General features: G+C 39.2%; 1 protein-coding gene across 2 annotated transcripts in view; it reads left to right on the top strand.

Moving 5' to 3' along the window:
* Positions 1-17,230, top strand: part of DNAH11 (dynein axonemal heavy chain 11) — a gene marked incomplete at its 3' end in the record, with an annotated part of 314,796 nt that overhangs the window by 52,867 nt on the left and 244,699 nt on the right. For both annotated transcript variants that reach the window (XM_081244744.1, XM_081244745.1), the window contains exons 13-20: positions 1,160-1,264; positions 1,417-1,809; positions 5,936-6,268; positions 7,106-7,360; positions 7,444-7,613; positions 7,842-8,064; positions 12,608-12,724; positions 12,843-12,929. In XM_081244744.1, the coding sequence (XP_081100870.1) occupies positions 1,160-1,264; positions 1,417-1,809; positions 5,936-6,268; positions 7,106-7,360; positions 7,444-7,613; positions 7,842-8,064; positions 12,608-12,724; positions 12,843-12,929 (1,683 nt within the window). The remainder of the gene's footprint in view (positions 1-1,159; positions 1,265-1,416; positions 1,810-5,935; positions 6,269-7,105; positions 7,361-7,443; positions 7,614-7,841; positions 8,065-12,607; positions 12,725-12,842; positions 12,930-17,230) is intronic.

Here is a 17,230-nt window from a genome sequence, read left to right as displayed (position 1 = left end):
GAGGAGCAAACTATTAGGTATAAAATAAGCTATAAGGATATATTATTGTACAACACGGGGAATATAGCAATTGTTTTATAATAACTATAAATGGAGTATAACGTTTAAAAATTGTGAATCACTATATTGTACACATATAACTTACATAATATACAGCAACTATACTCCAATTAAAGAATAACAATAAAAACAGAAAAACAGAAAAAGGAACTTAGGAAGAACAGTAGCATAGTTTTATACATTTTAAATGGTCAAGTAATATATAAATGCTCCAATGAATATAGTACTTTCCCTTGACAAAGACCTGAAGTTTGCTCAGGGAACTGCGTTATGACTTGTGCATTACTGTGAGGTGGTGGAAGGAAGGTCATTTGAAACCAGACAGAAAGTTGTGCCACCAGAAGTTGGGTGGGCTGGCTCATCACACACCTATGAGTGGAGGTACCTGGTGGATGTTTGTGGTGTGTGCATATGAGCATTTTGCATATTCCTAAGCCTTTTTGTTCAGCTGGGTGCAGTTTTTAGCATTTACCTAGCCGTTTATTGCTGATGAAACTGCAGATAAGCAAAGACAAAACTTGCGGCATGTTCACAATCCTCCCTCATGTATAATCATGTTGTGTTTTCAAAACAAGCATTATATTAGAGCTAGTGGTGTTTGGAAAAGACCGAGGTCGGCTTATGGCCTCCCATTTCAGATCTTGGCATGTATATGTTGCTCTTTTTTTGCTTGAATTCTTTCTCTGATAGTGGGCCATAGCCAATGATTTCTACCTTTATTATTTATACTTCTGCATCATATGGAATGTATGATTGTTGCTTTTAAAAAGCATAAAAAACAAAAGCCCTTTTGCTTTGACAGTTTGAAAATATTGTAATCATTGGATGAAATTTTAAGCGTTTGATTTTAAAAATAGAATGATATTCTTGGGCTTCCCTGGTGGTGCAGTGGTTGAGAGTCTGCCTGCTGATGCAGGGGACACGGGTTCGTGCCCCGGTCCAGGAAGATCCCACATGCCGCGGAGCGGCTGGGCCTGTGAGCCATGGCCGCTGAGCCTGCGCATCCGGAGCCTGTGCTCCACAACAGGAGAGGACACAACAGTGAAAAAAGAATGATATTCTTAAATCATGTGAATAATCCTTGCTTTTCTTTTAATAGCTAGTGGCCGTATTAAGAGAAGTTAAATACCTTTTGATGTTGAAGAAATCAGACATACCGGATTCAGCCTTAGCCATCTTCAAAAAAAGAAACACTCTTTTAAAGGTCTGTGTTTTCAGATATTAGGGTGGATTTTGAATAGAAACAGTTTGAATTTTAATTATTAACATGTAGACCTAAGATACTTCCACGCCTCCAAGAGAAAGTAGCTTTAACACATGTGGCCCTTTTTGTCTTGGGGTTTTCTTTTGAATCAGTCCATTGGAAATCTTGAACTTCTTGTGCAAGGATATAATAAGCTGAAACAGACTCTTCTGGAAGTTGAATACCCCCTGGTTGAGGAAGAGCTGAGGGCTGTGGAGGAGGAACTGCAGGCAGCCGCCACATTGCTGACATGGCAGGATGACTGCTGGGGGGACATCGAGAGGATGAAGACGACTACCTCAGAGTTGGAGCGCAGAGTGGAGCATGCACAGAACAACGTCAAAGTGATTCAGCAGACGATGCGGGCTTGGGTAGAGTGCACGCTCCTTCCCGGGAGAGAACACAGGCGGGAGACCGCCTTGACTTGGGAGGACAAGGGTGATTTGTTTACGAAGAAATACAAGCTAATCCAGGAAGATGGCTGCAAGATACACAACTTGGTTGAGGTACTTGCTTTCAAGGCTTCGAAATTTATAGCAGATCCTTTCACTTAGTTTAGAAAAGAGCAAAAATAGGTAACCTAATAATGGAGGGCTCTTTTTCTGGGCCCAAAAGAACTTTAGGTATGGTTTTGTTAAGCATTGAAAATGGAGGAATTTGTGTTACTTGTGTGTAATTTCTGTGGCCCTCGCTGTGCTCATTTCTGAGGGAAGAGATAGGAATGTGAGATCTTTTGATGAAACAGAAAGGCTAGATTTGGTGTCCTTACCTTGGTCATAGTTATCTCCTGTTTTGCTGAATGCCTCTATGTGCCATCCGTCTTGTTTACCTCATCTCCTGTAACCCTTTCAGCCATCTCCTGAGGGTGGCAACAGTAGTTACTCTCCTTATAACAAGTACTTGAGTTTTTACAACAGTGATAGGCGCTATTCCAGGGTTATCAGTGTAAGAGAAGACAAGAAATAAAACAACAAGAACAAAGAACAGAAGGCAGAGAAACAAAAAAGTCTCTTGCCTCTTGGATCTTACATCCTAGTTAGGGAAGATAGAAAGAGAAAATAACAAATATATAGTAGTATCTTCACTCGGTCACATGAGCAATGGTGAAAAATAAAGCAGAGATGGTGGGATAGAGAAGCAGTGGCAGGTGGGGTGGACCTTGTGTATGAGGTAGTTAGAAAGGCCTCTTTACTAAGGTAGCATTTCTGCAGAGAACTGAAAGGGAATGAGCTAGGTGGGAAATGGAAGAAGGATGTTCCAGGTATCAAAGTACACAAGCTTTACAGTAGGAGTATGGGTCGCTTGTCTAAGGGTCATTTAGAGAGCCAACATGCCCGAAGCAGAATTTCCAGGGGGAATACTAGTGGGCGATGAAGTTTGAAAGGGCTTAAGAGCACATCACACTGGATCAAGGGGCCATTTTGAGAACTTTGGGTTTTACTCTGAGGGAAAATAGCAGCTGGAGACTCTCTGCTCAAAAGCTTTCCCTGTTGAGTGTAAACTACAGGGGGGCCAGGAGATGGTAGACAAGGAGACCGTTAGGAGATGAGTCTGTAATCCAAGTGAAGATGGCTTGGGTCCAGACGGTAGTGATAAAAAACAGTCGTATGCTGGATGTATTTTGAAGGCAGAGCCAAGAGGATTTGCTGTGATCAGTCAGAGGAGAGAGAAGTTAAGACGACGTTGACGTTTTTGGTCTGGGCTGCTGGAAGAATAGAGTTTCCCTTTACTGATATGGGGAGGGCTATGGCAGAGCAGATTTTGCAGGGAAAAGACAGGATTTGTTTTTGGGCACGTTAGTTAGAGATGCCTGCCCAAGAGCAGATTTTTGCATAGGCTGGCATTGCAATTGTGTGAAGAAAGGGTTTGAAGAGTAACAGACTTGCTCACCGAAAAGTAAGATGTGGTACATTTGATATGCTGTATTGAGTATGTGTCACAACAAGAAAAGAAAGAAAAGAATTCATATGGATTTCAAAGTTTCTGTTGACTTCCAAGTTTGTCTGAAACATGTAAGAAAGTTTTAATTTTCCCTACTGGTAACAATTTGCTAGGACAAAGACTTTGCCTTCTTAGATGACTACTGCCTGTGTTAGCACCCTTGGGCTGCTATAACAAAGTACCACAGATGGATGCCTTAAAGCAATGAAATGTATTCTCTCTCAGTCTGAGGCTAGAAGTCTGAAATCAAGGTGTGGGTGGGGCCATGCTCCCTCTGAAGGCTCTCCCTAAGGCCTGGGTAGCCTTGAGGGAATCTCGGGGATGTTCTGACATGTAAAGAAGTTATATATCTGGAAAGTTGTTTTTTCAGCAATGTCTTAACTTAGTCATGACCTCGACTGTTCCTAGTTTGCCGAGATGGCTGCGAATTATTCTGCAGCTTTCAGGACATCCTTACAAGTGTTTATGCATTGGAATCTGCCTCATGGAGGACAGATGATGGATTACAATTAGTTTCTTCTGATACATTTTCTTGATAATAGGAAAGTGGGCTCCCTAAACACTAACCTGGGGGTTTTAGACAAGAAAGATATATGAATGTTGATTACAATGCATTGAAAATATTGCCAGTACGTGAACTAGAAATAGTTACAAACAAGGTTTTGCAGTGGTATTCTCGGAGAATAAAGTTGGAATTTTTCTACTAGTAAATGGACTCTTTTTCCCTTAAATCAAAAACTAAGAAGCTTGGAAGTCACTTAGACCTGTGGAGTGCTTCCAACTTGAGGGAACTCAACTTCAAAATAGAGATGAAATGATTATTTGTTTCTGTAAGTTATCGTTTAAGTGACTTTTCCCCCTCTTATCAGCACATGAAATTGAGCTTGGTTCTCAGACTTCCAGCAAGGAATGTGGTTTAGGGGAAAGACATAGAAACACAGCAGAAGGTGTGCAAGTTCTGCCCTTTCATGCTGCCTCCTTTGTGGCTGTAGGATCTCTGTGGATGGTCTGCAGTCAGTGTCTCAGATGAAGAGAGAAGGGCAGAACCATGGGAGACTGGGTCTGGAAGGGACCGGAGTGATCGTTTAGTGACCCAAAACTCTCCTTTCTTTTCCTTTTCCTCCCTTTACCCTAAATTGTTGAACACACAACAATTTCTTAAAAGTGGCACTGTAGTGATATAAGCTGGATCTCTTGGTATGAGAAAGTCTGAACAGTGAGGCAATCACAGGTATATTACTGTGATATGTTGGAACGAGCCCTACTCTGGGGAGTCAAGAGGACTGGCTTCTAGTTCTAGCTCAGCTGCTTACTTCCTATGAATGTGATGCTGGATGTGTTTTAGGTCTTTGTTTTATACCTTAAAGATGAAGAGCCTGAACAAGATAGTCTTTGAGGATTTTTTTCACCCTTCCAACCCCTAAACTATCTCCTGCAACGGAGCCAGGACTGCTGTGTACAGCTGCCTGGGATGTGTACTGCCCAGCTCCAGGGGTGTGGGTCACATACACTACACAGATGTGAATGCTTCCACGTGGTTGGCAGGCAAGACAGCATCCCTGAAAAGAGCAGTTCTTAGATTTGTTTGAGGACAAAAAACCCTCAAAGAACTTGTTCATCTCTGCCCTGCTTTATCAGGATCCAGACTCACCTCTGTAGTTCTTATTCTTGCCTGTAGCACACACCTTTGAATCCTGGATCATATATCCACAGTAGTGAATAATCACGGAAAGCAGAGAGCATAATCCACCTTATAATTAGCTCCCATTTTAGTGTCGTCTTTTCTGTGCACTATAGTAGTTTCTGCCTTGGGCATCTGCCCTCTGGCCTGTATAGACTGTGTAACCTTTGCCACTCAGAAGGTACTTCTGGAATCAACCTTGCTTCTTACCTGACCTTTTCAAATCGCTGTCCCTAGGCCTGCCACACTGTGCCCAACCTCTAGCAGTCCTTAACCATGTCCATGTCTGGCCCTGTCATGCCCACTGGCCCGTCCATTACTTCACCCACATGCTAGGGAGATGCTGAGGTCAAAGACTTTCATATTGTTGAAGCACAAAGCGGGCCTGGACTTCACCAGGCCAGTGTTTCGCAAGCCAAGTTACTGTTTTTCCACAAGCTGCTCATAGGTGGTTGGCACAAAATATCTTTGTGTTTGGAGACAATTGGTTAAACCAAGTTAAATGGACTTTAACATGATAGGTTACACTGTGAGTCTCCAAGAATGGCCTAAAACACATAGCTCTTTGCTGACTTGGTGATCTTTAGATATCCCAGAATAGCGTTCTTGGGAGGACCACTTTGGGAAACCTCATTTACAGGTGAGGCCAGGGCAGGCAAGGTCCAAGGCCACAGGGAGTCAGGGACAGGGCCAGAACCAGAGCCCAGGCCCCATACATCTAGGATGCATTGGGAACTAGTGTATTTCTTGTGTGCATAATATTTGAAGATAGCAATCTTCTTAATGATTTCACCTTTAAAGAGTGACTTTTGAATGTATAAGTGAACTAAATGTTACAAAATCCTGCTTAGATCATTGCCCTCTAGCTTAAGATTCTGCAACCAAGCATTTGAATGTTTCTATGCTGTGCCCCCAAATGTAGCCCCTTTAATGAGCCATTTAAATGGACAGCTTTTGTTTTTATACTCATTATTGTCTATACTGATCTATTAATACTTGTCTGTTTGTAGGAAAATAGGAAGCTGTTCAGAGCCCCTTCTTCTCTGGATGCCTGGAAGATTTATGTAGAATTCATTGATGACATTGTGGTGGAAGGCTTTTTTCAAGCGATAATGCATGACTTAGACTTCTTCCTGATGAACACAGAGAAACAACTGAAATCTGCACCGTTTTTTCAAGCACAGATGATCTTAATGCCCCCAGAGATTCTGTTTAAACCTTCTTTAGAAAGAGAGTCTGGGGATGGCTTCTATGATCTGGTGGAAGAAATGCTGTGCAGTAGTTTCAGAATGTCTGCCCAGATGAAGCGAGTAGCAGCACATCTGGAAATAGCAAATTACCAAGTATGTTCTTTGTAAATGGGTATTACATTTATTGTGAATTATATACATATTAATAGATTAAGAGATTATAAATACGTTTGTTGGTAGTATTACTGAATACTGAATGCAGAGAACAGAATCCAAAGAAATCAGCACTGAAAAGGAAACATTACTCTAAAAAAATTCAATATATTTACATACATGTTAACCAATTTCGCACATCTCTTTAGAGTTACAAATAAATGCCAAGCTAATTCCAAAGCTTTTAATCTGAATATACTTCGATTTTGAGTTCTAGTGTTCTCCATTCTAATGTCCACTGTTTTTTGCTGTATTTACACCAAGTATGATTAATTTTGTTTGTATTTAACCTAAAAGCAAGATGCTGTGAGTGGATCCTGAGGCAGCCAGGAAAATCAGGAATTTGAGAACAGCTCTTTAAAACAGGATAAAGCCACATGAAAGAAAATGCCTCATTCCTAGATACATAAATGCAAAAGAGAAAAATATTAAGAAGCAATATTTCCGATGAAAAGACAAAGAAGGATATAGAGGGTTGCAACTTACCAGGACTCAAAAAAAAATGTGCTTACTCAACTACCCAGTCATTTGAATGCCCATACACATACATATATATTAATTACAATTATGATTAATTATAAAATTAGCTTTTATATTAATGATTCAAAATAAATTGGGGGAATGAGGAGCACAAGGAAAGGAGAAGTTGGGAAAAGCAACACAGTTTTTGATTTTACCAACTATTCTTTTGAAGAATGGCCTTGGATGATGTTAGGTTGCACATAATTGATAGAGCAGGGTTGGCTTTAATAAATACTTAGTTTTCCTCTCATTTAGAATGATATGGACAGCATGCTGGGCCTGGTGGAGGTCAGGCAGGAGATCATGAAGAGAGTGGCAGACGTCATCAACGAAGTCTTGGACTTCAGAAACACCCTGGACACATACGCTTACCTCTGGGTGGATGACCGGACCGAGTTTATGAAGCGCTTCCTCCTGTATGGCCATACTGTGTCCTCTGAGGAGACAGGGCCTCACGCAAATGAAGACATTCCCGGACAACCACCAACACTCGAGCAATTCAAAGAACAGGCAAGGCAAACCCTCTGCATTTATGTAGTTACTAGCTTTTGATTGAGTTGTTATACAGTGACTATTTTTTTTTCTAATTATAGATTGACATTTATGAGGCTTTGTATGTTCAGATGAGCAAGTTTGATGACTTCAGAGTGTTTGATGGTTGGTTCAAGGTGGACATGAAGCCTTTCAAAGTGAGCTTGCTAAACATTATCAGGAAATGGAGCTGGATGTTTCAGGAGCATCTTTTGAGATTTGTCATTGACAGGTAGTCTTTGGTGCTTTGGTATTTGGAATTATAACTTTTCACACCTGACTGCTTCTTAAAATTGAGATATTAATTTTAAGAGCATTAAAACTGCCAGTTCTATGAGAGAGATAGCAAGTAATGTTTAATTAGGTAAATAGTGAAAATCAGATTCAGTCAGAAGTCATACTTCTGAATGTTTTAATGAGCTTAATTTGTGTTTGTGTGTGTGTATACATGTTTTCATAGTCTGAATGAGCTACAAGAATTTATAAAGGAGACAGATGCTGGACTTCAGAGAGAATTAAGTGAAGGCGATCACGATGGTTTAGTTGACATTATGGGGCATCTTCTGGCTGTAAGAAGCCGACAGAGAGCTACTGATGAACTCTTTGAACCACTGAAAGAAACCATCACACTCTTGGAAACGTATGGCCAGAAAATGCCTGAGCAGGTCTATGCTCAGCTAGAGGTCAGTGAGGTGCTAAAATAACCATGATTACCATAAACTGAGCATCTCCTGTTCTTCACACTCACTCTCTTATGACACCCTCGTAACACCCTATACTGTAGATATTAATGTTTTCATTTTACAGCTTAGGAATCTGAAGCTTAAAGGGACTTAGTAATTTTCTCAAGGTCACACAAGTAGTAAAGCCAGCCCACATGAATCTAGGGGTGTTTCATGTCCACATCCTCGCTCTGCCTGGCTGTACTCCACTGCCTTCGTGTTAGAAGGTATTCAGGTAATAGAGAACCTCTAAGTTACTTTTTTGGGTTCCACTTATATCATCACTTTCACATGTGAAATAAATTCCAGCTCTCTTTCATTTAAATTGCCTGTCAGTTGAGAAGTGTCCTAGTCTTTGGAAACATATCATGGACATGTTAAGAAAGAATAAGTAAAGCCCAATTTGGCTGGAGAAACCACTTTCCTCAACAGGATTTCTGTGTCATCCTCCTCTTTCCGTGTTCTGGAATGACTTGGTGGCTGCTGTGTGCCAAACGATGTACAAAGTCTTTGTAGTTATAACTGAAATCATGAATAAAAATCTCACAATTGAGGCTCTATTCCCATGCCCATATTGAGGTTCTATAGATAGTTTATATGTTTATGTCATCCACCAGCTTCCAGGGTGAGCTTAGGTTTAACCTTGCAATGTGATCGGTGGACACATTAAAGAGCTTTTATTGAATTCTATCTAGTTCAGTGATTAGAGCATGGAACTCAAACTTAGATTTGTTTTCTGCTAGTCTGTCTCATCTGCTTGCCTCAGAGCATGCTTCCTCTTTGGTAAAATATCCCTCAAGATCCCTCATTATTTATTTATTTATTTTTTTTTTTTGCGGTACGCGGGCCTCTTACTGTTGCGGCCTCTCCTGTTGCGGAGCACAGGCTCCGGACGCACAGGCTCAGTGGCCATGGCTCACGGGCCCAGCCGCTCCGCGGCATGTGCAATCTTCCCGGACTGGGGCATGAACCCGTGTCCCCTGCATCGGCAGGTGGACTCTCAACCACTGCACCACCAGGGAAGCCCAAGATCCCTCACTTTTTAAATTTGTCTATACTGTCTCCAGTTCCCCATTTTTTTAAAAATTGAGATGAAATTCACAGTTCACATAACGTAAAAGTAACCATTTCAAAGTGTGTGGCATTTAGTACATTCAGGAGGTTATGTAATCACCGCCTGTCTCTAGTTTCAGAACATTTTCCTCACCCCCAAAGAAACTCCATACCCATTAGTTGTCATTCCCCACTCCTCCCCTACTACCTGCCACCAGTCTGGGGCTACTGCTCATCCTTTCCTGTCTTTATGGGTTTACTTACTGTAGATACTTCATATAAGTGGAATTATACAATATGTGACCTTTTGTATCTGGCTTCTCTCACCTGGCATGACAATTTTGAGGTTCATGAACGTTGTAGCGTATATCACTACTTCATTCCTTTTTATGGCTGAATAATCCATTGTGTGTGTTTGTGTGTGTATGTGTGCATATACACACATACACACATATATAGTTTGTTTAGCCTTTCACCCATTGAGGAATATTGGGGCTCTTTTCATCTTCTGGCTATTGTGAATAATGCTGCTGTGGACATCGGTGCACAAGTATTTGTTTGAGTATCTGTTTTCACATCTTTTTGGAAACACCTAGGAGTGGAATTGCCAGGTCTTATGGTAATTCCAAGTTTAACTTTTTGAGGAACCACCAAAATGTTTTTCACAGCAGCTGCTCCATTTTGTATTCCTCATTTTTTGTGTGTGTGAGGATGAAGTGCGACAATGTATTTATAGGTGCTCTCTTGACTACAAAGAATTACTATATATGAATTCTTAGATTCTGCGTAAGTATAAAATTGTCTTTAGAACTGAAAATCCAGTTAGACATGGAGTGAGAGATGATGTGGGTAGATAGATACATAACAAGAGTGAGAGGTGAAATAGTTAACAGTAGAACACACTATAAATGTCTGTTTTTAGGAAGATTGGGATATTCTTTGAGTCAGACCTTGAACCTTAAAATTTTATGTCATATAGAGAAACCAGCCATAACACAAGTAATTGATGGGGGATTTTGGCCATGGCCTCCAGAATTTGTATTATAAAAGTTTGGCTCACACTTCACTAAAGCTAGATTCCAGTCATTTCTGTTGTCCGTTTTTAGGTCTTTAACAAAATTTCCTGATACATATGACACCTTATATACATTGTTCAACAGTAAGCTAATTAGGAGAGTAACGACGCAGACATGTTTGATCAGGTCACTTAGTTCTGACTGTTTTCTTAGTTGTTTATGAAAATGGAGGTGTATGTATTCAATTTCAGTGCTGTGGTCAGGTGGAAGATTTAAAAATCTTTTATGTGTTTCTTAGTTTATATGCTTTCTAATGGACTCTTTATGTTTCCAAGATGATTAAAAGCAAATGTGCTATTCTGCCTTTGGCTCACTAAGGTTTTTGCAGTATTGAAAATATTAGGCTTTTCAATATTTCAGAAGTGAGCCACACTCTTAGCTCTGTGTGTGTCGCGATGTCGGTAATTCAGGCTGGTCAGGAGGAAAAATAAGATTTACAGGCAGTTGTGGTTGCTCGTGGAGGATAAGTGTCCCAATTTTGTTTTAATTTAAGCAATTTGTGAGAGTTGCTGTTTCTCCTTCATAATCATTAGCAGTCATAACATTTCCCAAAACTTGCCTGTGCTTGGTTTGATGCTAAAAAAGCCCCTAGGCATGGCTGTGTCCTCACACCCTATCTATAGTGTGCTCTGAAGCTAGATTATACTTCTAATCTATAGATTTTATCAAGTCCCTTCCCTGTTAAGAAACCTTCATTGACTGCCTCTGGCCTCAGAATCCTGTCCAGTTTCTGTAGAGCCACACTCTCACCCCATCCTGCATTGGAAATCTTACCTCATGGGATGTTGAGGGGTCTCACCCTCATCTCTGCCTGTGGAAATCCAGTCATTGTTTTGTGCCCCTGATGCAGTGTTAGTTCCTTGAGTGGATCAGTATCAGTTCAGTTTTGGAGGTCATCTGATCTTTTGGTTTTCAATGAAAGTTTATTTTTATCCAGTGGAAGCTTCTTTGGAATCCCCAAATATAAAACAGGTAACAGCAGGTCTAGTGTCATTGAAGAAGGTTAAGGTTAAGGAGCCTGAACCCACTGATGTGACCTCTTCACATCTTCTCTCCCATGGCCCTGAAGGGACTTCCTGTGACATTTAGGTTCCATGGGGTCAATTGGAAATGCGAAGTGACACTCTGGGCAGATGAGGATATAGAGTTTTGATGAGAAGAAGGATGGAAGAGCAAGATGAAAAACAAGGAGCTTTAGAGCTCAAGTCTTTTAGTTCCTGGCCTGGTCGGGTATTGCCGTCGTGACATCATGTTGCCTCTGAAGCATTTTAATTCCATAACATATAGACCTCCTGATCAAAGTTAACACATTCTGTCATGTAGAATAGTTATTTTGTGTACCTCTCATTTACTCTGACAGATGATACAACAGTTTAAATCTCAAGAATGTGTTTTATCTTTGTATCCCTCCTCCACCACTCAGATACAATTTATACTTAGCACAGTGCACTCTTCATAATTGGCAGTTACCAAATCATTCATCAGATATTTATCAAAATAGTTACAAAATAGTTACAAAATAGTCTTCAGAACCGATTTTTGTGCTTCAGCGACACAAGTAGAGTCCCTTCACCATGGGTGGTTTTGTGTGACAAAAAAATTTCCGTGTCCTGGGAGATGGCACAGAGAAACAATGCTTTCTTAGTCTGGACACAAGGAATGCTTTTCAACGGCAATTAAACACAAGAGCTCTTCAAAGAAAGTAAGTTGCTGTTGTCCTAGTTGCATTGTAGTCAGGGACGGCAGAGTTGAGTTGCTACCTGAACAATTCATGGCTGCTTTTGTCCTCCATCAAGTAGGAATTAACCTTCCCTTCCCTTTGCCTCATCTTATTTCAAAAATCCTAGTCATTTAAAATTAACCCAAATGTTCAAACTCTCCATCCAGACCAAGTAAAAAGAGAGCTTTGGGAGCCAGAGGAAACGAAGGATAAGACTGATTCACATTTTCATCTCTGCCCACCAGATTGACAGCATCTTTTTTCACTTGCTAAATTGCTAAACGTGGCTCCACTTCTAGTTGTTAGATCAGCAAAGTCATTTTCAGAGCACTTTATTGTTATTCCCTCAATAGTAAAACAATTTGGAAATTTCTGTTTATTTTGAAAAGGTTTTCATTTATGCTGAGGTAAATCTTATACCAGAGGACAGCTCTGGTTTACGCTTGGAAGATGTGACTCCAAAGGTTCCATTGGGATTCATCCTGGCTCTAGGCCTTTTAGTCCCTTTAATCTTTTTGGGTATAAACTCTTTCTCTTAGACAAGAATGAAAGGATGTCATGAGTTAGTGGAAAGAGATTAGAAAAATTTAATCCTGTGGAGTAGATTTGTTTTAGGTATTGAAGTAGCTTCCCATTTGCACCTTTGTTTTTGTAGGAATTACCTGAAAGATGGAAAACTACCAAAAAGATTGCAGCAACTGTCAGACATGAAGTCTCACCTCTTCAAAATGCAGAAGTCACTCTTATAAGGAAAAAATGTATTTTGTTTGATGTAAGCTAGCTAACAAGCTTTGTGGTTTTCTGTTTTGTTTTTTTTTTAAAGAAAGGTTTTATAAGGCTAATTGAAGCTATTTGAGATTCACTTTCAGTTTTTTTTCTTCCTTGATCAGGAGAAGCAGGCAGAGTTCAGAGAGCGATTCAGACTCTCTGCTCCTCTTCGTTTTAATGCAGAAAATCCATATGGAGTACTTGATAAGGTAATGCTGATCTCAGTTATCTTGTGTGTTATAATAGCTATTTCAAAAAATAAATTTGGACACTGAGTTACTGCTATATTTTGCCTTAGTTTTGCAATTAGTTATGGGTTGAGAATTAACTATTTAAAACCCAGTTACAAACAATTTTCCCCAAGTAAAGTATATTGTGATTTAAATCATGTCTCTCCAGAAATTATATTGTGATTTAAATCATGTCATCATCAAAGTACTCATACTAGTGAAACTAACAAATACTATTATTCTTTATTTTATTTTACTTTTTCTTTTTAATTGGAGTAAAATCGGTTTACAGTGCTGTGTTAGTTTCTGCTGAACAATGAAGTGAATCAGCTATATGTATAACATATATCCCCTCCCTCTTGGACTTCCCTCCCACCCTTCCCCCGTCCCACTGATCTAGGTCATCACAGAGCACTGAGCTGAGCTCCCTGTGCTGTACAGCAGGTTCCCATTAGCTATCTATTTTACACATGGTAGTGTATTTATGTCAAACCTAATCTCCCAATTCATTCCACCCTCCCCTTCCCCGCCGTGTCCACATGTCCATTCTCTACATCTACGTCTCTATTCCTACCCTACAAATAGGTTCATCTGTATCATTTTTCTAGATTCCCACATATATGCGTTGATATACGATATTTGTTTTTCTCTTGACGTATAAACACTTTATACGTCAACTTTATTAAACATTATTCACATTTCTTTCAGTTCTTGCAATATCTCTCTGATACAGCTTCTATTCACCTTTTTTTAGATAAAGAAACAATCATGTATAATTGAGTAACTTGTTGGAGATAAGTTAGTGACAGAATCAGTATTAAAATTCTAGCTGTCTACTTTTTTTTTATTGAGGAATATTAACCATCATACTATTTCCCATGTGATACTTTGTTAGTAACTCTTAATCATAGTAAGGAAAGCCCGTAACTTTTTCTTTTTTTTTTCTCTGATTTATGTTTACTGCCTCATCCTATACTTTCTCCTTAGGCCTGATTCCGTGTTCTCTCCCCGACCCCCGACTACACATTGTATCTGCCCCCATGCCCACTCCCGAAGTATATGTTATATGGTTTTCTGGAGGTGGCTAGTGTTTCAGGGAGTTTCAAATGAATGCCCATAACTTATTCTTAATTCTGGATACGAATATTATTGAGTCATTTAATCCTAGGTTTTAATGAACTACTTTATTATAATTGACTGTAAGAATGACTGTAATAGGCAAATAATCCGAAAATGGTGAATAATTCATGAGGATTGAAAAAATGTTTTAAACTTTTATTAGAAAAATAATATCTTTGTTTCTCTAAGAATTCTTAACCTAGCAGCCAAAATGAGAAAGTGACTTTGAAGTTTGCATTGGGGGCTGGGAATTTTTCTGAGTTCATCTAGGCTGCCATCCTGATTTGACTTCATGCTGGAGATAGCCTTTCCTCCTTAGACTGCTGTAAAACTTGGAACTGACAGTTTTTACTTCTCTTTCCAAATTTTGGATTGAATTTAGTTTTAACTGCTTTCAGCCATTCAGAAAACACCATTCAATAGCATGAGGTCTTCTCTTTCACTTGGCTAAATAAAAGTGGTTAATATATTCACTGAAAAGGGAGTTGGTTAGAGTATGCGAATAGAGTTGGTTTTTTTAAAAAGATTATATCTAAACTGCAGGTGGTCTGAACAGATTGTGGATATGGAGACATTTTTACTTGACTAACCAATGTGCTGTGTGTAAACATTTACTGCAGTTATCATTTATTGACTCCTACCATTTGCATGCTATACTATAACACCATATAGTTACATATTTAAAAGGCAGATATTTATCATACCTACAAAATGTGTTGAGCATGTTTTGAATATAGTAGGACTCGGTTACCTTTATCTTGAAGTCATTTTCTTGTGTGTTTGTTCAGCAAGCATATCTAGTGTTTATCTAACTAGATTCAACCAAAGTCATGTATATGTTTGTTCTGGGCTGGTATGGTAGGTTCTAGTACTCAAGGCACCTCACTCCAAAAGATGGAAACCATTGACCCTCCAGGAACAGGGGAATGGTGTAGTAAATCTCTCCTTTTATAACTGATACCTTGGTAAATTTATATTATGTGCTATTGTTTCTTCATAGCCAAAGATACAGTCAACAGTTGAATTAAAATAACCGGATCTATATTTCTAGGAATAATTGAATTAGTATAACTAATAGGAAAAATAATTTAAAATAAATAAAAGGGCTGTTGGCTCTGGGGAGGATGGTTGACTAGACATTTTGAAAATCCATCTTGTAAAACAGATGCTGAAACATGTTCACAAATATGTAACTTTTAATCTATTGCTGATCTCCCGAGAAAGCAAGAGGCAGGGAAATAGAGTAGCTGAAACCAGGATGGAAAGCAGCGGGAAACATAAAAGCCTGTGCTGCTGTAGGGGCAAATCAAAGTACCAGAACTCTAGAACTTTGTGATTAACCCTTTCAGGGCAAACTAGGAGATGCTTTTAAGAGGTTACACCCTTAGTGAATGGGTGGGCTGGGAAAAATCTGCAGCCTGCACAGGGAGCCTATGAGATGACCCATCAGACCTTGCTCTGAATAGGGCGAAAAAAATAGAAAAGGATCCTCTGGGAATTGGTAAACATAGGTCTGTTCTCCCAGGGGTTATGGTGTAATTTTATACTACCCCTATGGTTAAGGACTTTCCAGCCCAGGAAACTGATACGGTTACAAGCAGCTCTTCTTAGCACCTAGTAGAAGCAAATCCAAATCTTCTCTGGGTAGAAGAGAATAAGGTGCTCTTATTCTAATCTCCTCAGTGGTCCAACAGATTAAATTCAGTTAAATTTGAGTTTACAATAAAACAAACACACCATCATGCATAAGGGCCAACAGAAAGAGCAAATCACAGATACAGACCCATATGAAAAGTCAGATATTAGAAGACATTTATTGGGACTTCCCTGGTGGTCCAGTGGTTAGGATGCCGTGCTTCCACTGCACAGGGCATGGGTTTGATCCCTGGTCAGGGAACTAAGATCCTGCATGTGGCACAGCCAAAAAAAGAAAAAAAAAGAAGACGACGACATGTATTCAGGAAATAAAAGATAACATTGAAAAAAATGAGCAAGTTCTCAGTTTTGAGACTATCAAAAATGATCAACTGAGTTTGAAAAAGGGCCAGAACCTCATGGAAATGAAAAATAAAAGATACAACTCAGCAGGGGTTAGAGAACTAATTGAAAAGAGGATTAGTGAAATGCAAATGACATTGGAAGAACTCACTTAGAAGGCAGCACATAGGTGAACGGAGCACAGGCTCCGGACACGCAGGCTCAGCGGCCATGGCTCATGGGCCCAGCCGCTCCGCAGCATGTGGGATCTTCCCAGACCAGGGCACAAACCCGTGTCCCCTGCATCGGCAGGTGGACTCCCAACCACTGCACCACCAGGGAAGTCCTGATAAGCCACTCTTTTTGGTACACATAGATGGAAACTAACTAAGCAAAAAGTAATCAAATAATCCAATTTATAAATAGTTTGGGTTCATTCCAGGGAAATGTTTAACATTAGAAAATGAATATAATTCATCATATTAACAGATTAAGAGAAAAGTCATATAACCATCTTAAGAAATGCCAAAAGATCTTTAGGTATCATTCAACATTCATTCATGATAGAAACTCTTGGAAGACATTTTTAACCCATTAAAGGATAACGAAACTCTATATACCAGGGAGCATAAAAATCCTAGTAGCATTAGTGCTAATGGTGAAATACAGGAAAATCCTACATAACCATCAGCAGTAGAATAAATTAATTGTAGTTTATTCATACTAGGTAGTACTATAAAGTAGTAGAAATGAATGAACTTCATACATACTCTTCATGAATATGTAGATGTACCTCAAAAATAAATATTGAAATGTCTTAATATATAGTATAAAACTATTCATATAAATTTTAAGACATAAATTTTAACAGTTTAGCATTTAGCAGTACAAACATGTAGTGAAAATATTATAAAATCGGTAATAGTAAATAAAAATTTAGTGATTATATTTGTAGTGGGAAGGAGAGAGATAAAATTAAGAAGGTCATTAAAAGTTATTAGTAACATAGTATTTACAAAGCTGGATGGTGTGTATGCTCACAGCCACACCCTTTTATGTGTATGGAATTTTTCTAATAACGTTAGTAAAACTAAGAGAATTGCAGTTAATGTTTATAAAAGTATAACATGTAAAATGAAACATAACTTGTATCATGAAAGAATGTTAGAGTGCTAATATCCTAA

The sequence above is a fragment of the Mesoplodon bidens genome, assembly GCF_964165515.1.
Source record: "Mesoplodon bidens genome assembly, chromosome: 9".
NCBI classification, from domain to species: domain Eukaryota; kingdom Metazoa; phylum Chordata; class Mammalia; order Artiodactyla; family Ziphiidae; genus Mesoplodon; species Mesoplodon bidens.
Note: the sequence above shows the minus strand (reverse complement) of the source record. Positions and strands in the feature narration are given on the sequence as shown.